Consider the following 25,160-nt stretch of genomic DNA (forward strand, 5'->3'; position numbering starts at 1 on the left):
GGTCTCCATGTGTCTGTCGGTCTCCACGTGTCTGTCGGTCTCCACTTGTCTTGTCTCTCGTCTCCATGTGCCTGTCTGTCGGACTCCACGTGTCTTGACTGTCGGTCTCCACTTGTCTTGTCTCTCGTCTCCATGTGCCTGTCTGTTGGACTCCACGTGTCTTGTCTGTCGGCCTCCACGTGCCTGTCGGTCTCCACGTGTCTGTCGGTCTCCACTTGTCTTGTCTGTCGGTCTCCACGTGTCTTGTCTGTCGGTCTCCACGTGTCTGTCGGTCTCCACGTGTCTTGTCTCTCGGTCTCCACGTGTCTTGTCTGTCGTCTCCACATGTCTGTCGGTCTCCACGTGTCTTGTCTGTCGGTCTCCACGTGTCTGTCGGTCTCCACGTGTCTTGTCTCTCGGTCTCCACGTGTCTTGTCTGTCGGTCTCCACATGTCTGTCGGTCTCCACGTGTCTTGTCTCTCGGTCTCCACGTTTCTTGTCTCTCGGTCTCCACGTGTCTTGTCTCTCGGTCTCCACGTGTCTTGTCTGTCGTTCTCCACGTGTCTGTCGGTCTCCACGTGTCTGTCGGTCTCCGTGTCTTGTCTCTCGGGCTCCACGTGTCTTGTCTCTCGGTCTCCACGTGTCTTGTCTGTCGTTCTCCACGTGTCTGTCGGTCTCCACGTGTCTGTCGGTCTCCGTGTCTTGTCTCTCGGGCTCCACGTTTCTTGTCTCTCGGTCTCCACGTGTCTTGTCTCTCGGGCTCCACGTGTCTTGTCTGTCGGTCTCCACGTGTCTGTCGGTCTCCACGTGTCTGTCGGTCTCCGTGTCTTGTCTCTCGGGCTCCACGTGTCTTGTCTGTCGGTCTCCACGTGTCTGTCGGTCTCCACGTGTCTTGTCTCTCGGTCTCCACGTGTCTTTGGCATCATTAAACTGAAGACGGTTAGTTTATCAAATCAATTCTCTGTAATTGTTATTACGTGATTAACTAATCAGGTAAATGTAATTAACTAGGAAGTTGGGGCACCAAGGAAAATATTCAGATTGCAAAGTTCTAATTTTCCTAATATAACTTTCAGTCTCCATGTGTCTCTCTCTCTAGGTATGCGGACCGTGCCAAGCAGATCAGGTGTAATGCTATAATCAATGAGGACCCCAACGCCAGACTGATCAGAGAACTGAAAGAAGAAGTCAACAGACTGAGAGACCTGCTGTTCTCACAGGGGCTGTCTGAACTATTGGCTATAACAGGTAACAAACACTGCTGTTCTTACAGGGGCTGTCTGAACTATTGGCTGTAACAGGTAACAAACACTGCTGTTCTTACAGGGGCTGTCTGAACTATTGGCTGTAACAGGTAACAAACACTGCTGTTCTTACAGGGGCTGTCTGAACTATTGGCTGTAACAGGTAACAAACACTGCTGTTCTTACAGGGGCTGTCTGAACTATTGGCTGTAACAGGTAACAAACACTGCTGTTCTTACAGGGGCTGTCTGAACTATTGGCTGTAACAGGTAACAAACACTGCTGTTCTTACAGGGGCTGTCTGAACTATTGGCTGTAACAGGTAACAAACACTGCTGTTCTTACAGGGGCTGTCTGAACTATTGGCTGTAACAGGTAACAAACACTGCTGTTCTTACAGGGGCTGTCTGAACTATTGGCTGTAACAGGTAACAAACACTGCTGTTCTTACAGGGGCTGTCTGAACTACTGGCTATAACAAGTAACAAACACACAGAGCTCTGACCCATCTCTCTATCGCTATCTGTCTATCTCTGTCTCTCTCAGGTGGAGAGGTGAACAACAACAGTGCTCTGGGCTCCTCCCCCTCAGGCCTGCCAACCCACCAGCCAATCACCGCTAACGGCCAATCAGAAGCCCCACAGAACCCTGCCCAAGATTCTAACTCCGCCCCTGACGAAGACTCCACACCTGACGGAGATGCTGATCACATGACTGATCACATGACGGCGGACTTTGCTGAAGGGGAGGAGCTTGTTGAGACCATCAGTAAAGAGGAGGTGGCTGAGAGACTGGAGGTATGAACCATATCTGTTTACTGTCCTAGACTTCTGTCTCTAATGTCTACTAGTTTACTGTTCTAGACTTCTGTCTCTAATAGTCTACTAGTTTAGTTTACTGTCCTAGACTTCTGTCTCTAATAATCTACTAGTTTCCTGTCCTAGACTTCTGTCTCTAATAGTCTACTAGTTTACTGTCCTAGACTTCTGTCTCTAATAGTCTACTAGTTTACTGTTCTAGACTTCTGTCTCTAATAGTCTACTAGTTTAGTTTACTGTCCTAGACTTCTGTCTCTAATAGTCTACTAGTTTAGTGTCCTAGACCTCTGTCTCTAATAGTCTACTAGTTTACTGTCCTAGACTTCTGTCTCTAATAGTCTACTAGTTTACTGTTCTAGACTTCTGTCTCTAATAGTCTACTAGTTTACTGTCCTAGACTTCTGTCTCTAATAGTCTACTAGTTTACTGTTCTAGACTTCTGTCTCTAATAGTCTACTGGTTTAGTTTCCTGTTCTAGACTTCTGTCTCTAATAGTCTACTAGTTTACTGTTCTAGACTTCTGTCTCTAATAGTCTACTAGTTTACTGTCCTAGACTTCTGTCTCTAATAGTCTACTAGTTTACTGTTCTAGACTTCTGTCTCTAATAGTCTACTGGTTTAGTTTCCTGTTCTAGACTTCTGTCTCTAATAGTCTACTAGTTTACTGTTCTAGACTTCTGTCTCTAATAGTCTACTAGTTTACTGTTCTAGACTTCTGTCTCTAATAGTCTACTGGTTTAGTTTCCTGTTCTAGACTTCTGTCTCTAATAGTCTACTAGTTTACTGTTCTAGACTTCTGTCTCTAATAGTCTACTAGTTTACTGTTCTAGACTTCTGTCTCTAATAGTCTACTAGTTTACTGTCCTAGACTTCTGTCTCTAATAGTCTACTAGTTTACTGTTCTAGACTTCTGTCTCTAATAGTCTACTAGTTTAGTTTACTGTCCTAGACTTCTGTCTCTAATAGTCTACTAGTTTACTGTTCTAGACTTCTGTCTCTAATAGTCTACTAGTTTACTGTTCTAGACTTCTGTCTCTAATAGTCTACTGGTTTAGTTTCCTGTTCTAGACTTCTGTCTCTAATAGTCTACTAGTTTACTGTCCTAGACTTCTGTATCTAGTAGTCTACTAGTTTACTGTTCTAGACTTCTGTCTCTAGTAGTCTACTAGTTTACTGTTCTAGACTTCTGTCTCTAATAGTCTACTAGTTTACTGTCCTAGACTTCTGTCTCTAATAGTCTACTAGTTTACTGTTCTAGACTTCTGTCTCTAATAGTCTACTAGTTTAGTTTACTGTCCTAGACTTCTGTCTCTAATAGTCTACTAGTTTACTGTTCTAGACTTCTGTCTCTAATAGTCTACTAGTTTACTGTCCTAGACTTCTGTCTCTAATAGTCTACTAGTTTACTGTCCTAGACTTCTGTCTCTAATAGTCTACTAGTTTACTGTTCTAGACTTCTGTCTCTAATAGTCTACTAGTTTACTGTTCTAGACTTCTGTCTCTAATAGTCTACTAGTTTACTGTCCTAGACTTCTGTCTCTAATAGTCTACTAGTTTACTGTCCTAGACTTCTGTCTCTAATAGTCTACTAGTTTACTGTTCTAGACTTCTGTCTCTAATAGTCTACTAGTTTACTGTCCTAGACTTCTGTCTCTAATAGTCTACTAGTTTACTGTTCTAGACTTCTGTCTCTAATAGTCTACTAGTTTACTGTCCTAGACTTCTGTCTCTAATAGTCTACTAGTTTAGTTTCCTGTTCTAGACTTCTGTCTCTAATAGTCTACTAGTTTACTGTCCTAGACTTCTGTCTCTAATAGTTTACTAGTTTACTGTCCTAGACTTCTGTCTCTAATAGTCTACTAGTTTAGTTTACTGTCCTAGACTTCTGTCTCTAATAGTCTACTAGTTTAGTTTCCTGTTCTAGACTTCTGTCTCTAATAGTCTACTAGTTTACTGTCCTAGACTTCTGTCTCTAATAGTCTACTAGTTTACTGTCCTAGACTTCTGTCTCTAGTAGTCTACTAGTTTACTGTCCTAGACTTCTGTCTCTAATAGTCTACTAGTTTACTGTTCTAGACTTCTGTCTCTAATAGTCTACTAGTTTACTGTCCTAGACTTCTGTCTCTAGTAGTCTACTAGTTTACTGTCCTAGACTTCTGTCTCTAATAGTCTACTAGTTTACTGTTCTAGACTTCTGTCTCTAATAGTCTACTAGTTTACTGTTCTAGACTTCTGTCTCTAATAGTCTACTAGTTTAGTTTACTGTCCTAGACTTCTGTCTCTAATAATCTACTAGTTTACTGTCCTAGACTTCTGTCTCTAATAGTCTACTAGTTTACTGTCCTAGACTTCTGTCTCTAATGTCTACTAGTTTACTGTTCTAGACTTCTGTCTCTAATAGTCTACTAGTTTAGTTTACTGTCCTAGACTTCTGTCTCTAATAATCTACTAGTTTCCTGTCCTAGACTTCTGTCTCTAATAGTCTACTAGTTTACTGTCCTAGACTTCTGTCTCTAATAGTTTACTAGTTTACTGTTCTAGACTTCTGTCTCTAATAGTCTACTAGTTTAGTTTACTGTCCTAGACTTCTGTCTCTAATAGTCTACTAGTTTACTGTCCTAGACTTCTGTCTCTAATAGTCTACTAGTTTAGTTTACTGTTCTAGACTTCTGTCTCTAATAGTCTACTAGTTTAGTTTACTGTCCTAGACTTCTGTCTCTAATAATCTACTAGTTTCCTGTCCTAGACTTCTGTCTCTAATAGTCTACTAGTTTACTGTCCTAGACTTCTGTCTCTAATAGTTTACTAGTTTACTGTTCTAGACTTCTGTCTCTAATAGTCTACTAGTTTAGTTTACTGTCCTAGACTTCTGTCTCTAATAGTCTACTAGTTTACTGTTCTAGACTTCTGTCTCTAATAGTCTACTAGTTTACTGTCCTAGACTTCTGTCTCTAATAGTCTACTAGTTTACTGTTCTAGACTTCTGTCTCTAATAGTCTACTAGTTTACTGTTCTAGACTTCTGTCTCTAATAGTCTACTAGTTTACTGTTCTAGACTTCTGTCTCTAATAGTCTACTAGTTTACTGTTCTAGACTTCTGTCTCTAATAGTCTACTAGTTTACTGTTCTAGACTTCTGTCTCTAATAGTCTACTAGTTTACTGTCCTAGACTTCTGTCTCTAATAGTCTACTAGTTTACTGTCCTAGACTTCTGTCTCTAATAGTCTACTAGTTTAGTTTCCTGTTCTAGACTTCTGTCTCTAATAGTCTACTAGTTTACTGTCCTAGACTTCTGTCTCTAATAGTCTACTAGTTTAGTTTCCTGTTCTAGACTTCTGTCTCTAATAGTCTACTAGTTTACTGTTCTAGACTTCTGTCTCTAATAGTCTACTAGTTTACTGTTCTAGACTTCTGTCTCTAATAGTCTACTAGTTTAGTTTACTGTCCTAGACTTCTGTCTCTAATGTCTACTAGTTTACTGTTCTAGACTTCTGTCTCTAATAGTCTACTAGTTTACTGTTCTAGACTTCTGTCTCTAATAGTCTACTAGTTTACTGTCCTAGACTTCTGTCTCTAATAGTCTACTAGTTTACTGTTCTAGACTTCTGTCTCTAATAGTCTACTAGTTTACTGTTCTAGACTTCTGTCTCTAATAGTCTACTAGTTTAGTTTACTGTTCTAGACTTCTGTCTCTAATAGTCTACTAGTTTAGTTTCCTGTTCTAGACTTCTGTCTCTAATAGTCTACTAGTTTACTGTCCTAGACTTCTGTCTCTAATAGTCTACTAGTTTAGTTTACTGTGTCTGATTCTGGGTTCTGATGGGTTGTCTAGGAGACTGAGAAGATCATTGCTGAGCTGAACGAGACATGGGAGGAGAAACTGAGGAAGACTGAATCTATACGACATGAGAGGTGAGAGAGGGGGAGAGTGAAGGCTAGAGAGGAGGAGAGGGAGAGAACAGAGTGGTTTTTTGTATTGTAGATGTTGTATGGTATTATAGATGTTGTATTGTATTATAGATGTTGTATTATAGATGTTGTATTGTATTATAGATGTTGTATTATAGATGTTGTATTATAGATGTTGTATTATAGATGTTGTATTGTAGATGTTGTATTGTAGATGTTGTATTGTATTGTAGATGTTGTATTATAGATGTTGTATTGTAGATGTTGTATTGTAGATGTTGTATTGTATTGTAGATGTTGTATTATAGATGTTGTATTATAGATGTTGTATTGTATTATAGATGTTGAATTATAGGTGTTGTATTGTGTTACAGATTTTGTATTATAGATGTTGTATTATAGATGTTGTATAGTATTATAGATGTTGTATAGTATTATAGATGTTGTATAGTATTATAGATGTTGTATTGTATTATAGATGTTGTATTATAGATGTTCTATTTTATTATAGATGTATTATAGATGTTGTATTGTAGATGTTGTATTATAGATGTTGTATTGTATTATAGATGTTGTAATATAGATATTGTATTGCATTATAGATGTTGTATTGTATTATAGATGTTGTATTATTGATGTTGTATTGTATTATAGATGTTGTAATATAGATATTGTATTGTATTATAGATGTTGTATTGTAGATGTTGTATTGTATATATTGTATTATAGATGTTGTATTGTATTATAGATGTTGTATTGTATTTGTAGATGTTGTAATATAGATATTGTATTGTATTATAGATGTTGTATTGTATTATAGATGTTGTATTTTAGATGTTGTATTATAGATGTTGTATTGTATTATAGATGTTGTAATATAGATATTGTATTGTATTATAGATGTTGTATTATAGATGTTGTATTGTATTATAGATGTTGTATTGTATTATAGATGTTGTATTATAGATGTTGTATTATAGATGTTGTATTGTATTATAGATGTTGTATTGTATTATAGATGTTGTATTATAGATGTTGTATTGTATTATAGATGTATTATTGATGTTGTATTATAGATGTTGTATTGTATTATAGATGTTGTATTGTAGATGTTGTATTATAGATGTTGTATTATAGATGTTGTATTGTATTGTAGATGTTGTATTGTAGATGTTGTATTATAGATGTTGTATTGTATTATAGATGTTGTGTTGTATTACATATGTTGTATTGTATTTTAGATGTTGTATTATAGATGTTGTATTGTATTATAGATGTTGTATTATAGATGTTGTATTGTATTATAGATGTTGTATTGTATTGTAGATGTTGTATTGTAGATGTTGTATTATAGATGTTGTATTGTATTATAGATGTTGTATTATATATGTTGTATTATAGATGTTGTATTGTATTATAGATGTTGTATTGTATTATAGATGTTGTGTTGTATTATATATGTTGTATTATAGATGTTGTATTGTATTATAGATGTTGTATTGTATTATAGATGTTGTATTGGATTATAGATGTTGTATTATAGATGTTGTATTGTATTATAGATGTTGTATTGTATTATAGATGTTGTGTTGTATTATATATGTTGTATTATAGATGTTGTATTGTATTATAGATGTTGTATTGTATTATAGATGTTGTGTTGTATTACATATGTTGTATTGTATTTTAGATGTTGTATTATAGATGTTGTATTGTATTATAGATGTTGTATTATATATGTTGTATTATATATGTTGTATTGTAGATGTTGTATTATAGATGTTGTATTGTATTATAGATGTTGTGTTGTATTATATATGTTGTATTGTATTTTAGATGTTGTATTATATATGTTGTATTATAGATGTTGTATTGTATTATAGATGTTGTATTGTATTATAGATGTTGTAATATAGATATTGTATTGTATTATAGATGTTGTATTTGTAGATGTTGTATTGTATTATAGATGTTGTAATATAGATATTGTATTGTATTATAGATGTTGTATTGTATTATAGATGTTGTATTATAGATGTTGTATTATAGATGTTGTATTGTATTATAGATATTGTGTTGTATTATATATGTTGTATTGTATTTTAGATGTTGTATTATAGATGTTGTATTGTATTATAGATGTTGTATTGTATTATAGATGTTGTATTATAGATGTTGTATTATAGATGTTCTATTTTATTATAGATGTTGTATTGTAGATGTTGTATTATAGATGTTGTATTATAGATGTTGTATTGTATTATAGGTGTTGTATTATAGATATTGTATTGTATTATAGATGTTGTAATATAGATATTGTATTGCATTATAGATGTTGTATTGTATTATAGATGTTGTATTATTGATGTTGTATTGTATTATAGATGTTGTAATATAGATATTGTATTGTATTATAGATGTTGTATTGTATTATAGATGTTGTATTATTGAAGTTGTATTGTATTGTAGATGTTGTATTATATATGTTGTATTGTATTATAGATGTTGTAATATAGATATTGTATTGCATTATAGATGTTGTATTGTATTGTAGATGTTGTATTATATATGTTGTATTGTATTTTAGATGTTGTATTATAGATGTTGTATTGTATTATAGATGTTGTAATATAGATATTGTATTGTATTATAGATGTTGTAATATAGATATTGTATTGTATTATAGATGTTCTATTATAGATGTTGTATTATAGATGTTCTATTTTAGATGTTGTATTATAGATGTTGTATTGTATTATAGATGTTGTAATATAGATATTGTATTGTATTATAGATGTTGTATTATAGATGTTGTATTATAGATGTTGTATTATAGATGTTGTATTATAGATGTTGTATTGTATTATAGATGTATTATATATTTGGTATTGTATTATAGATGTTGTATTGTATTATATATGTTGTATTGTATTATAGATGTTGTATTGTATTATAGATGTTGTATTGTATTATAGATGTTGTATTATAGATGTTGTGTTGTATTATAGATGTTGTATTGTATTATAGATGTTGTATTGTATTATAGATGTATTATATATTTGGTATTGTATTATAGATGTTGTATTGTATTACAGATGTTGTATTATCGATGTTGTATTGTATTATAGATGTTGTATTGTATTATAGAAGTTGTATTATAGATGTTGTATTGTATTATAGATGTTGTATTGTATTATATATGTTGTATTATATATGTTATATTGTATTATAGATGTTGTATTGTATTATAGATGTTGTGTTGTATTATATATGTTGTATTATAGATGTTGTATTGTATTATAGATGTTGTATTGTATTATAGATGTTGTAATATAGATATTGTACTGTATTATAGATGTTGTATTTGTAGATGTTGTATTGTATTATAGATGTTGTAATATAGATATTGTATTGTATTATAGATGTTGTTATAGATGTTGTATTGTATTGTAGATGTTGTATTGTAGATGTTGTATTATAGATTTTGTATTGTATTATAGATGTTGTGTTGTATTACATATGTTGTATTGTATTTTAGATGTTGTATTATAGATGTTGTATTGTATTATAGATGTTGTATTATATGTGTTGTATTATATATGTTGTATTGTAGATGTTGTATTATAGATGTTGTGTTGTTTTATAGATGTTGTGTTGTATTATATATGTTGTATTGTATTTTAGATGTTGTATTATAGATGTTGTATTGTATTATAGATGTTGTATTGTATTATAGATGTTGTAATATAGATATTGTATTGTATTATAGATGTTGTATTTGTAGATGTTGTATTGTATTATAGATGTTGTAATATAGATATTGTATTGTATTATAGATGTTGTATTGTATTATAGATGTTGTATTATAGATGTTGTATTGTATTATAGATGTTGTGTTGTATTATATATGTTGTATTGTATTTTAGATGTTGTATTATAGATGTTGTATTGTATTATAGATGTTGTAATATAGATATTGTATTGTATTATAGATGTTGTGTTGTATTATAGATGTTGTATTATTGATGTTGTATTGTATTATAGATGTTGTATTATAGATGTTGTATTGTATTATAGATGTTGTATTGTATTTTAGATGTAGTAATATAGATATTGTATTGTATTATAGATATTGTATTGTATTATAGATGTTGTATTATAGATGTTGTATTGTATTATAGATGTTGTATTGTATTATAGATGTTGTATTGTAGATGTTGTATTATAGATGTTGTATTGTATTATAGATGTATTATATATTTGGTATTGTATTGTAGATGTTGTATTGTATTATATATGTTGTATTATAGATGTTGTATTGTATTATAGATGTTGTATTATAGATGTTGTATTGTATTATAGATGTTGTATTGTATTATAGATGTTGTATTGTATTATAGATTTTGTATTGTATTATAGATGTTGTATTGTATTATAGATGTTGTATTGTATTATAGATGTTGTATTGTATTATAGATGTTGTATTATAGATGTTGTATTGTATTATAGATGTTGTATTATTATAGATGCTGTATTGTAGATGTTGTATTGTAGATGTTGTATTATAGATGTTGTATTATAGATGTTGTATTGTATTATAGGTGTTGTATTATATATGTTGTTTTGTATTTTAGATGTTGTATTATAGATGTTGTATTGTATTATAGATGTTGTAATATAGATGTTGTATTGTATTATAGATGTTGTATTGTATTATAGATGTTGTAATATAGATGTTGTATTGTATTATAGATGTTGTATTTTATTATAGATGTTGTGTTGTATTATATATGTTGTATTGTATTTTAGATGTTGTATTATAGATGTTGTATTGTATTATAGATGTTGTATTGTATTATAGATGTTGTATTGTATTATAGATGTTGTAATATAGATATTGTATTGTATGATAGATGTTGTATTGCATTATAGATGTTGTATTATAGATGTTGTATTGTATTATAGATGTTGTGTTGCATTATATATGTTGTATTGTATTTTAGATGTTGTATTATAGATGTTGTAATGTATTATAGATGTTGTATTATAGATGTTGTGTTATAGATGTTGTATTGTATTATAGATGTATTATATATTTGGTATTGTATTATAGATGTTGTATTGTATTATAGATGTTGTATTGTATTATAGATGTTGTATTATAGATGCTGTGTTGTAGATGTTGTATTGTATTATAAATGTTGTATTATAGATGTTGTATTATAGATGTTGTATTATAGATGTTGTATTGTATTATAGATGTTGTATTGTATTATAGATGTTTTATTATCGATGTTGTATTATAGATGTTGTATTGTATTATAGATGTTGTATTGTATTATAGATGTTGTATTGTATTATAGATGTTGTATTGTATTATAGATGTTTTATTATCGATGTTGTATTATAGATGTTGTATTGTATTATAGATGTTGTATTGTATTATAGATGTTGTATTATAGATGTTGTATTGTATTATAGATGTTGTATTATAGATGTTGTTTTGTATTATAGATTTTGTATTGTATTATAGATGTTGTTTTGTATTATAGGTGTTGTATTATAGGTGTTGTATTATAGGTGTTGTATTATAGATGTTGTATTGTATTGTAGATGTTGTATTGTATTATAGATGTTGTATTATAGGTGTTGTATTATAGATGTTGTATTGTATTGTAGATGTTGTATTGTATTATAGATGTTGTATTATAGGTGTTGTATTATAGATGTTGTATTATAGATGTTGTATTGTATTATAGATGTTGTATTATAGGTGTTGTATTATAGATGTTGTATTGTATTGTAGATGTTGTATTGTATTATAGATGTTGTATTATAGGTGTTGTATTATAGATGTTGTATTGTATTGTAGATGTTGTATTGTATTATAGATGTTGTATTATAGGTGTTGTATTATAGATGTTGTATTATAGATGTTGTATTGTATTATAGATGTTGTATTATATATGTTGTATTATAGGTGTTGTATTATAGGTGTTGTATTATAGGTGTTGTATTATATATGTTGTATTATAGGTGTTGTATTATAGGTGTTGTATTATATATGTTGTATTATAGGTGTTGTATTATATATGTTGTATTATAGGTGTTGTATTATAGGTGTTGTATTATAGGTGTTGTATTATAGGTGTTGTATTATATATGTTGTATTATAGGTGTTGTATTATAGGTGTTGTATTATAGGTGTTGTATTATATATGTTGTATTATAGGTGTTGTATTATAGGTGTTGTATTATAGGTGTTGTATTATAGGTGTTGTATTGTATTATAGATGTTGTATTGTATTATAGATGTTGTATTGTATTATAGATGTTGTGTTGTATTATATATGTTGTATTATAGATGTTGTATTGTATTATAGATGTTGTATTGTATTATAGATGTTGTAATATAGATATTGTACTGTATTATAGATGTTGTATTTGTAGATGTTGTATTGTATTATAGATGTTGTAATATAGATATTGTATTGTATTATAGATGTTGTTATAGATGTTGTATTGTATTGTAGATGTTGTATTGTAGATGTTGTATTATAGATTTTGTATTGTATTATAGATGTTGTGTTGTATTACATATGTTGTATTGTATTTTAGATGTTGTATTATAGATGTTGTATTGTATTATAGATGTTGTATTATATGTGTTGTATTATATATGTTGTATTGTAGATGTTGTATTATAGATGTTGTGTTGTTTTATAGATGTTGTGTTGTATTATATATGTTGTATTGTATTTTAGATGTTGTATTATAGATGTTGTATTGTATTATAGATGTTGTATTGTATTATAGATGTTGTAATATAGATATTGTATTGTATTATAGATGTTGTATTTGTAGATGTTGTATTGTATTATAGATGTTGTAATATAGATATTGTATTGTATTATAGATGTTGTATTGTATTATAGATGTTGTATTATAGATGTTGTATTGTATTATAGATGTTGTGTTGTATTATATATGTTGTATTGTATTTTAGATGTTGTATTATAGATGTTGTATTGTATTATAGATGTTGTAATATAGATATTGTATTGTATTATAGATGTTGTGTTGTATTATAGATGTTGTATTATTGATGTTGTATTGTATTATAGATGTTGTATTATAGATGTTGTATTGTATTATAGATGTTGTATTGTATTTTAGATGTAGTAATATAGATATTGTATTGTATTATAGATATTGTATTGTATTATAGATGTTGTATTATAGATGTTGTATTGTATTATAGATGTTGTATTATAGATGTTGTATTATAGATGTTGTATTGTATTATAGATGTATTATATATTTGGTATTGTATTGTAGATGTTGTATTGTATTATATATGTTGTATTATAGATGTTGTATTGTATTATAGATGTTGTATTATAGATGTTGTATTGTATTATAGATGTTGTATTGTATTATAGATGTTGTATTGTATTATAGATTTTGTATTGTATTATAGATGTTGTATTGTATTATAGATGTTGTATTGTATTATAGATGTTGTATTGTATTATAGATGTTGTATTATAGATGTTGTATTGTATTATAGATGTTGTATTATTATAGATGCTGTATTGTAGATGTTGTATTGTAGATGTTGTATTATAGATGTTGTATTATAGATGTTGTATTGTATTATAGGTGTTGTATTATATATGTTGTTTTGTATTTTAGATGTTGTATTATAGATGTTGTATTGTATTATAGATGTTGTAATATAGATGTTGTATTGTATTATAGATGTTGTATTGTATTATAGATGTTGTAATATAGATGTTGTATTGTATTATAGATGTTGTATTTTATTATAGATGTTGTGTTGTATTATATATGTTGTATTGTATTTTAGATGTTGTATTATAGATGTTGTATTGTATTATAGATGTTGTATTGTATTATAGATGTTGTATTGTATTATAGATGTTGTAATATAGATATTGTATTGTATGATAGATGTTGTATTGCATTATAGATGTTGTATTATAGATGTTGTATTGTATTATAGATGTTGTGTTGCATTATATATGTTGTATTGTATTTTAGATGTTGTATTATAGATGTTGTAATGTATTATAGATGTTGTATTATAGATGTTGTGTTATAGATGTTGTATTGTATTATAGATGTATTATATATTTGGTATTGTATTATAGATGTTGTATTGTATTATAGATGTTGTATTGTATTATAGATGTTGTATTATAGATGCTGTGTTGTAGATGTTGTATTGTATTATAAATGTTGTATTATAGATGTTGTATTATAGATGTTGTATTGTATTATAGATGTTGTATTGTATTATAGATGTTTTATTATCGATGTTGTATTATAGATGTTGTATTGTATTATAGATGTTGTATTGTATTATAGATGTTGTATTGTATTATAGATGTTGTATTGTATTATAGATGTTTTATTATCGATGTTGTATTATAGATGTTGTATTGTATTATAGATGTTGTATTGTATTATAGATGTTGTATTATAGATGTTGTATTGTATTATAGATGTTGTATTATAGATGTTGTTTTGTATTATAGATTTTGTATTGTATTATAGATGTTGTTTTGTATTATAGGTGTTGTATTATAGGTGTTGTATTATAGGTGTTGTATTATAGATGTTGTATTGTATTGTAGATGTTGTATTGTATTATAGATGTTGTATTATAGGTGTTGTATTATAGATGTTGTATTGTATTGTAGATGTTGTATTGTATTATAGATGTTGTATTATAGGTGTTGTATTATAGATGTTGTATTATAGATGTTGTATTGTATTATAGATGTTGTATTATAGGTGTTGTATTATAGATGTTGTATTGTATTGTAGATGTTGTATTGTATTATAGATGTTGTATTATAGGTGTTGTATTATAGATGTTGTATTGTATTGTAGATGTTGTATTGTATTATAGATGTTGTATTATAGGTGTTGTATTATAGATGTTGTATTATAGATGTTGTATTGTATTATAGATGTTGTATTATATATGTTGTATTATAGGTGTTGTATTATAGGTGTTGTATTATAGGTGTTGTATTATATATGTTGTATTATAGGTGTTGTATTATAGGTGTTGTATTATATATGTTGTATTATAGGTGTTGTATTATATATGTTGTATTATAGGTGTTGTATTATAGGTGTTGTATTATAGGTGTTGTATTATAGGTGTTGTATTATAGGTGTTGTATTATATATGTTGTATTATAGGTGTTGTATTATAGGTGTTGTATTATAGGTGTTGTATTATATATGTTGTATTATAGGTGTTGTATTATAGGTGTTGTATTATAGGTGTTGTATTATAGGTGTTGTATTGTATTATAGATGTTGTATTGTATTATAGATGTTGTGTTGTATTATAGATGTTGTATTATAGGTGTTGTATTATAGGTGTTGTATTATAGGTGTTGTATTGTATTATAGATGTTGTATTGTATTATAGATGTTGTGTTGTATTATAGGTGTTGTATTATAGGTGTTGTATTATATATGTTGTATTATAGGTGTTGTATTATAGGTGTTGTATTATAGGTGTTGTATTATAGGTGTTGTATTATAGGTGTTGTATTATAGGTGTTGTATTATATATGTTGTATTATAGGTGTTGTATTATAGGTGTTGTATTATAGGTGTTGTATTATATATGTTGTATTATAGGTGTTGTATTATAGGTGTTGTATTATAGGTGTTGTATTATAGATGTTGTATTGTATTATAGATGTTGTATTGTATTATAGATGTTGTGTTGTATTATAGATGTTGTATTGTATTATAGATGTTGTGTTGTATTATAGATGTTGTATTGTATTATAGATGTTGTATTGTATTATAGATATTGTATTATAGGTGTTGTATTATAGGTGTTGTATTATAGATGTTGTATTGTATTATAGATGTTGTATTATAGATGTTGTATTGTATTATAGATGTTGTATTGTATTATAGATGTTGTATTATAGGTGTTGTGTTGTATTATAGATGTTGTATTGTATTATAGATGTTGTGTTGTATTATAGATGTTGTATTGTATTATAGATGTTGTATTGTATTATAGATGTTGTGTTGTATTATAGATGTTGTATTGTATTATAGATGTTGTATTATAGGTGTTGTATTATAGATGTTGTATTGTATTATAGATGTTGTATTGTATTATAGATGTTGTATTATAGGTGTTGTATTGTATTATAGATGTTGTATTGTATTATAGATGTTGTATTATAGATGTTGTATTGTATTATAGATATTGTATTATAGGTGTTGTATTGTATTATAGATGTTGTATTGTATTATAGATGTATTATATATGTTGTATTATAGATGCTGTATTGTAGATGTTGTATTGTATTATAGATGTTGAATTGTATTATAGATGTTGTATTGTATTATAGATGTTGTATTATAGATGTTGTATTGTATTATAGATGTTGTATTATAGATGCTGTATTGTAGATGTTGTATTGTAGATGTTGTATTATAGATGTTGTATTATAGATGTTGTATTGTATTATAGGTGTTGTATTATATGTTGTTTTGTATTTTAGATGTTGTATTATAGATGTTGTATTGTATTATAGATGTTGTAATATAGATGTTGTATTGTATTATAGATGTTGTAATATAGATATTGTATTGTATGATAGATGTTGTATTGCATTATAGATGTTGTATTATAGATGTTGTATTGTATTATAGATGTTGTGTTGTATTATATATGTTGTATTGTATTTTAGATGTTGTATTATAGATGTTGTATTGTATTATAGATGTTGTATTGTATTATAGATGTTGTATTATAGATGTTGTAATGTATTATAGATGTTGTATTATAGCTGTTGTGTTATAGATGTTGTATTGTATTATAGATGTATTATATATTTGGTATTGTATTATAGATGTTGTATTGTATTATAGATGTTGTATTATAGATGTTGTATTGTATTATAGATGTTGTATTATAGATGTTGTATTGTATTATAGATGTTGTATTATAGATGCTGTGTTGTAGATGTTGTATTGTATTATAAATGTTGTATTATAGATGTTGTATTATAAATGTTGTATTATAGATGTTGTATTGTATTATAGATGTTGTATTGTATTATAGATGTTGTATTATCGATGTTGTATTATAGATGTTGTATTGTATTATAGATGTTGTATTGTATTATTGGTGTTGTATTATAGATGTTGTATTGTATTATTGGTGTTGTATTATAGATGCTGTATTGTATTATAGATGTTGTATTATAGATGTTGTATTGTATTATTGGTGTTGTATTATAGATGTTGTATTATATTAAAGATGTTGTATTGTATTATAGATGTTGTATTGTATTATAGATGTTGTGTTGTATTATAGATGTTGTATTGTATTATAGATGTTGTATTGTATTATAGATGTTGTATTATAGATGTTGTATAGTATTATAGATGTTGTATTGTATTATAGATGTTGTATTGTATTATAGATGTTGTATTGTATTATAGATGTTGTATTGTATTATAGATGTTGTATTGTATTATAGATGTTGTGTTGTATTATAGATGTTGTATTGTATTATAGATGTTGTATTGTATTATAGATGTTGTATTATAGATGTTGTATAGTATTATAGATGTTGTATTGTATTATAGATGTTGTATTGTATTATAGATGTTGTGTTGTATTATAGATGTTGTATTATAGATGTTGTATAGTATTATAGATGTTGTATTGTATTATAGATGTTGTATTGTATTATAGATGTTGTATTGTATTATAGATGTTGTATTGTATTATAGATGTAGTATTATAGATGTTGTATAGTATTATAGATGTTGTATTGTATTGTAGATGTTGTATTGTATTATAGATGTTGTATTGTATTATAGATGTTGTATTGTATTATAGATGTTGTATTGTATTATAGATGTTGTATTATCGATGTTGTATTATAGATGTTGTATTGTATTATAGATGTTTTATTATCGATGTTGTATTATAGATGTTGTATTGTATTATAGATGTTGTATTGTATTATAGATGTTGTATTGTATTATAGATGTTTTATTATCGATGTTGTATTATAGATGTTGTATTGTATTATAGATGTTGTATTGTATTATAGATGTTGTATTATAGATGTTGTATTGTATTATAGATGTTGTATTATAGATGTTGTTTTGTATTATAGATTTTGTATTGTATTATAGATGTTGTTTTGTATTATAGGTGTTGTATTATAGGTGTTGTATTATAGGTGTTGTATTATAGATGTTGTATTGTATTGTAGATGTTGTATTGTATTATAGATGTTGTATTATAGGTGTTGTATTATAGATGTTGTATTGTATTGTAGATGTTGTATTGTATTATAGATGTTGTATTATAGGTGTTGTATTATAGATGTTGTATTGTATTGTAGATGTTGTATTGTATTATAGATGTTGTATTATAGGTGTTGTATTATAGATGTTGTATTGTATTGTAGATGTTGTATTGTATTATAGATGTTGTATTATAGGTGTTGTATTATAGATGTTGTATTGTATTGTAGATGTTGTATTGTATTATAGATGTTGTATTATAGGTGTTGTATTATAGATGTTGTATTATAGATGTTGTATTGTATTATAGATGTTGTATTATATATGTTGTATTATAGGTGTTGTATTATAGGTGTTGTATTATAGGTGTTGTATTATATATGTTGTATTATAGGTGTTGTATTATAGGTGTTGTATTATATATGTTGTATTATAGGTGTTGTATTATATATGTTGTATTATAGGTGTTGTATTATAGGTGTTGTATTATAGGTGTTGTATTATAGGTGTTGTATTATAGGTGTTGTATTATATATGTTGTATTATAGGTGTTGTATTATAGGTGTTGTATTATAGGTGTTGTATTATATATGTTGTATTATAGGTGTTGTATTATAGGTGTTGTATTATAGGTGTTGTATTATAGGTGTTGTATTGTATTATAGATGTTGTATTGTATTATAGATGTTGTGTTGTATTATAGATGTTGTATTATAGGTGTTGTATTATAGGTGTTGTATTGTATTATAGATGTTGTATTGTATTATAGATGTTGTGTTGTATTATAGGTGTTGTATTATAGGTGTTGTATTATATATGTTGTATTATAGGTGTTGTATTATAGGTGTTGTATTATAGGTGTTGTATTATAGGTGTTGTATTATAGGTGTTGTATTATAGGTGTTGTATTATATATGTTGTATTATAGGTGTTGTATTATAGGTGTTGTATTATATATGTTGTATTATAGGTGTTGTATTATAGGTGTTGTATTATAGGTGTTGTATTATAGATGTTGTATTGTATTATAGATGTTGTATTGTATTATAGATGTTGTGTTGTATTATAGATGTTGTATTGTATTATAGATGTTGTGTTGTATTATAGATGTTGTATTGTATTATAGATGTTGTATTGTATTATAGATATTGTATTATAGGTGTTGTATTATAGGTGTTGTATTATAGATGTTGTATTGTATTATAGATGTTGTATTATAGATGTTGTATTGTATTATAGATGTTGTATTGTATTATAGATGTTGTATTATAGGTGTTGTGTTGTATTATAGATGTTGTATTGTATTATAGATGTTGTGTTGTATTATAGATGTTGTATTGTATTATAGATGTTGTATTGTATTATAGATGTTGTGTTGTATTATAGATGTTGTATTGTATTATAGATGTTGTATTATAGGTGTTGTATTATAGATGTTGTATTGTATTATAGATGTTGTATTGTATTATAGATGTTGTATTATAGGTGTTGTATTGTATTATAGATGTTGTATTGTATTATAGATGTTGTATTATAGATGTTGTATTGTATTATAGATATTGTATTATAGGTGTTGTATTGTATTATAGATGTTGTATTGTATTATAGATGTATTATATATGTTGTATTATAGATGCTGTATTGTAGATGTTGTATTGTATTATAGATGTTGAATTGTATTATAGATGTTGTATTGTATTATAGATGTTGTATTATAGATGTTGTATTGTATTATAGATGTTGTATTATAGATGCTGTATTGTAGATGTTGTATTGTAGATGTTGTATTATAGATGTTGTATTATAGATGTTGTATTGTATTATAGGTGTTGTATTATATGTTGTTTTGTATTTTAGATGTTGTATTATAGATGTTGTATTGTATTATAGATGTTGTAATATAGATGTTGTATTGTATTATAGATGTTGTAATATAGATATTGTATTGTATGATAGATGTTGTATTGCATTATAGATGTTGTATTATAGATGTTGTATTGTATTATAGATGTTGTGTTGTATTATATATGTTGTATTGTATTTTAGATGTTGTATTATAGATGTTGTATTGTATTATAGATGTTGTATTGTATTATAGATGTTGTATTATAGATGTTGTAATGTATTATAGATGTTGTATTATAGATGTTGTGTTATAGATGTTGTATTGTATTATAGATGTATTATATATTTGGTATTGTATTATAGATGTTGTATTGTATTATAGATGTTGTATTATAGATGTTGTATTGTATTATAGATGTTGTATTATAGATGTTGTATTGTATTATAGATGTTGTATTATAGATGCTGTGTTGTAGATGTTGTATTGTATTATAAATGTTGTATTATAGATGTTGTATTATAAATGTTGTATTATAGATGTTGTATTGTATTATAGATGTTGTATTGTATTATAGATGTTGTATTATCGATGTTGTATTATAGATGTTGTATTGTATTATAGATGTTGTATTGTATTATTGGTGTTGTATTATAGATGTTGTATTGTATTATTGGTGTTGTATTATAGATGCTGTATTGTATTATAGATGTTGTATTATAGATGTTGTATTGTATTATTGGTGTTGTATTATAGATGTTGTATTATATTAAAGATGTTGTATTGTATTATAGATGTTGTATTGTATTATAGATGTTGTGTTGTATTATAGATGTTGTATTGTATTATAGATGTTGTATTGTATTATAGATGTTGTATTATAGATGTTGTATAGTATTATAGATGTTGTATTGTATTATAGATGTTGTATTGTATTATAGATGTTGTATTGTATTATAGATGTTGTATTGTATTATAGATGTTGTATTGTATTATAGATGTTGTGTTGTATTATAGATGTTGTATTGTATTATAGATGTTGTATTGTATTATAGATGTTGTATTATAGATGTTGTATAGTATTATAGATGTTGTATTGTATTATAGATGTTGTATTGTATTATAGATGTTGTGTTGTATTATAGATGTTGTATTATAGATGTTGTATAGTATTATAGATGTTGTATTGTATTATAGATGTTGTATTGTATTATAGATGTTGTATTGTATTATAGATGTTGTATTGTATTATAGATGTAGTATTATAGATGTTGTATAGTATTATAGATGTTGTATTGTATTGTAGATGTTGTATTGTATTATAGATGTTGTATTGTATTATAGATGTTGTATTGTATTATAGATGTTGTATTGTATTATAGATGTTGTATTATCGATGTTGTATTATAGATGTTGTATTGTATTATAGATGTTGTATTGTATTATTGGTGTTGTATTATATATGTTGTATTGTATTATTGGTGTTGTATTATAGATGTTGTATTGTATTATAGATGTTGTGTTGTATTGTAGATATTGTATTATAGATGTTGTATTATAGATGTTTTGTTGTATTATAGATGTTGTAGTATAGATTTTGTAATATAGATATTGTGTTGTATAATAGATGTTGTATTATAGATGTTGTGTTGTATTATAGATGTTGTATTATAGATGTTGTATTATAGATGTGGTATTGTATTATAGATGTTGTGTTGTATTATAGATGTTGTATTGTATTATAGATGTTGTATTATAGATGTTGTATTATAGATGTTGTAATGTATTATAGATGTTGTAATATAGATTTTGTATTGTATTATATATGTCGTATTATAGATGTTGTATTGTAGATGTTGTATTGTATTATAGATGTTGTATTGTATTATAGATGTTGTATTGTATTATAGATGTTGTATTGTATTATAGATGTTGTGTTGTATTATAGATGTTGTATTGTATTATAGATGTTGTTTTGTATTATAGATGTTGTATTGTATTATAGATGTTGTATTATAGATGTTGTGTTGTATTATAGATGTTGTATTATAGATGTTGTATTATAGATGTTGTATTATAGATGTTGTATTGTGTTATATAGATGTTGTATTATAGATATTTTATTATAGATATTGTATTATAGATGTTGTATTGTAGATGTTCTATTATAGATGTTGTACTGTATTAAAGATGTTGTATTGTATTATAGATGTTGTATTGTAATATAGATGTTGTATTATAGATGTTTTATTATAGATGTTGTATTGCATTATAGATGTTGTATTATAGATGTTGTATTATAGATGTTGTATTATAGATGTTGTATTATAGATGTTGTATTGTATTATAGATGTTGTATTATAGATGTTGTATTGTATTATAGATGTTGTATTGTATTATAGATGTTGTATTATAGATGTTGTGTTGTATTATAGATGTTGTATTATAGATGTTGTATTGTATTATAGATGTTGTATTATATATGTTGTCTTTGTCCCCCCTCCCCCCAGAGAGGGTTTTCTAGATGTTGCCTTTATGCCTCCCCCCTCCCCCCAGAGAGGGTATTATAGATGTTGTCTTTATGTCGACGTCCCCCCCCCCAGAGAGGGTATTCTAGATGTCGTCTTTATGTCGACGTCCCCCCCCCCAGAGAGGGTATTCTAGATGTCGTCTTTATGTCGACGTCCCCCCCCCCAGAGAGGGTATTCTAGATGTCGTCTTTATGCCCCCCTCCCCCCAGAGAGGGTATTATAGATGTTGTCTTTATGTCCCCCCCCAGAGAGTCTCTGCTGGCTGAGATGGGAGTGTCCATTAAAGAAGATGGAGGGACATTAGGGGTGTTCTCTCCTAAAGGGGTACGACACACACACACACCTACGCATGCACACACACACACTCTAATCTATCTAATCTGGTAACTGTGTGATCATGTTGTGTCTGTGTGTGTTCCAGACTCCCCACCTGGTGAATCTGAACGAGGATCCTCTGATGTCAGAATGTCTGCTGTACTACATCAAGGAGGGAGTCACCAGGTTAGTTCAAATACTGGCCCCGGTCAACAATACTGACCCCGGTCGACAATACTGGCCCCGGTCAACAATACTGGCCCCGGTCAACAATACTGGCCCCGGTCTACAATACTGGCCCCGGTCAACAATACTGGCCCCGTCTACAATACTGTCCCCGGTCGACAATACTGGCCCCGGTCGACAATACTGGCCTTGGCCCCGGTCTACAATACTGGCCCCGGTCTTCAATACTGGCCCCGGTCAACAATACTGGCCCCTGTCCAGGTCAACAATAATGTCCCTGGTTCAGGTCTACAATACTGGCCCCTGTCCAGGTCAACAATACTGGCCCCGGTTCAGGTCTACAATACTGGCCCCGGTTCAGGTCTACAATCCTGGCCCCGGTTCAGGTCTACAATACTGGCCCAGGTCTACAATACTGGCCCCGGTTCAGGTCTACAATACTGGCCCAGGTCTACAATAATGTCCCTGGTTCAGGTCTACAATACTGGCCCCTGTCCAGGTCAACAATACTGGCCCCGGTTCAGGTCTACAATCCTGGCCCCGGTTCAGGTCTACAATACTGGCCCAGGTCTACAATACTGGCCCCGGTTCAGGTCTACAATACTGGCCCAGGTCTACAATACTGGCCCATGTCTACAATACTGGCCCCGGTTTAGGTCTACAATACTGGCCCAGGTCAACAATACTGTCCCCGGTTCAGGTCTACAATACTGGCCCAGGTGAACATCCTGGCCCCGGTTCAGGTCTACAATACTGGTCCAGGTCAACAATCCTGGCCCCGGTTCAGGTCTACAATCATGACCCCGGTTCAGGTCTACAATACTGGCCCAGGTCAACAATCCCGGCCCCGGTTCAGGTCTACAATCCTGGCCCCGGTTCAGGTCTACAATACTGGCCCCGGTTCAGGTCTACAATACTGGCCCCGGTTCAGGTCTACAATCCTGGCCCCGGTTCAGGTCTACAATCCTGGCCCCGGTTCAGGTCTACAATCCTGGCCCCAGTTCAGGTCTGCTATACTGGCCCCGGTTCAGGTCTGCTATACTGGCCCCGGTTCAGGTCTGCTATACTGGTCCCGGTTCAGGTCTGCAATCCTGGCCCCGGTTCAGGTCTACAATACTGGCCCCGGTTCAGGTCTACAATACTGGCCCCGGTTCAGGTCTACAATACTGGCCCCGGTTCAGGTCTACAATACTGGCCCCGGTTCAGGTCTACAGGATATCAGACTGAGTGATGTAATATCATATTATTCTCCCCCAGGGTTGGTCAACAGGATGTGGATATCAGACTCTCTGGTCAGTTCATCAAGGAACAACACTGTGTCTTCTACAGTCACACCAACCACCAAGGAGAGGGTAAGACTGTGTGTGTGTTTGGAGTAACGTATTTCAGCGTTTGCATGGTTGGGGACACATTTGGGTTGTAGTGTGTGTGGGCAGTTTCTGTGTGTGTGTGTGTGTGTGTGTGTGTGTGTGTGTGTGTGTGTGTGTGTGTGTTTGTGTGGGGTAGTGACATTCTTTCTGTCTCTCTCCGTCTGGAAAAGTTTGCCGGGAAATCTGTCAGGTATCGTTTCTACGACAACATTCCCTTGCGTCTCCATGGTGATGCCATCCTCATTCCACACTCATGTTTCCTGAGACCTCCTCACCCTCCACTCTCCACTACCATGTGTGTGTGTCTGTGTGTGTGTGTTTCATACACTTCCTCTAGTACCTGTGTGTTGTCATATTGGTTATTTAAGTGGAAGGAACCAGACAAGTGTCAATTCTAAAAGTGTTTATTGTTCCAGTGTTGGGTGAACATTGAAACCTTTATTGTTCCAGTGTTGGGTGAACATTGAAACCTTTATTGTTCCAGTGTTGGGTGAACATTGAAACCTTTATTGTTCCAGTGTTGGGTGAACATTGAAACCTTTATTGTTTCAGTGTTGGGTGAACATTGAAGGGCCTTTTCTGGAGTTGGACTTTGTGTTTGCTAGTTCTAAAACTCTCTCTCTCTC

The 25,160-nt window shown here is 29.7% G+C and overlaps 1 protein-coding gene across 1 annotated transcript in view; it reads left to right on the forward strand.

Moving 5' to 3' along the window:
- The window catches only part of kif1ca (kinesin family member 1C, a), a 109,019-nt gene that overhangs the window by 58,787 nt on the left and 25,072 nt on the right, over window positions 1–25,160 (forward strand). Inside the window, exons 11-16 of the mRNA XM_090183304.1 lie at window positions 1,079–1,227; window positions 1,770–2,020; window positions 5,874–5,953; window positions 22,912–22,987; window positions 23,085–23,164; window positions 24,422–24,516. Coding sequence (XP_090039430.1) covers window positions 1,079–1,227; window positions 1,770–2,020; window positions 5,874–5,953; window positions 22,912–22,987; window positions 23,085–23,164; window positions 24,422–24,516 — 731 coding nt within the window. The remainder of the gene's footprint in view (window positions 1–1,078; window positions 1,228–1,769; window positions 2,021–5,873; window positions 5,954–22,911; window positions 22,988–23,084; window positions 23,165–24,421; window positions 24,517–25,160) is intronic.

The sequence above is a fragment of the Oncorhynchus mykiss genome, chromosome 9 (assembly GCF_057628025.1).
Source record: "Oncorhynchus mykiss isolate SJ-2025 chromosome 9, ASM5762802v1, whole genome shotgun sequence".
In the NCBI taxonomy this organism is placed as follows: domain Eukaryota; kingdom Metazoa; phylum Chordata; class Actinopteri; order Salmoniformes; family Salmonidae; genus Oncorhynchus; species Oncorhynchus mykiss.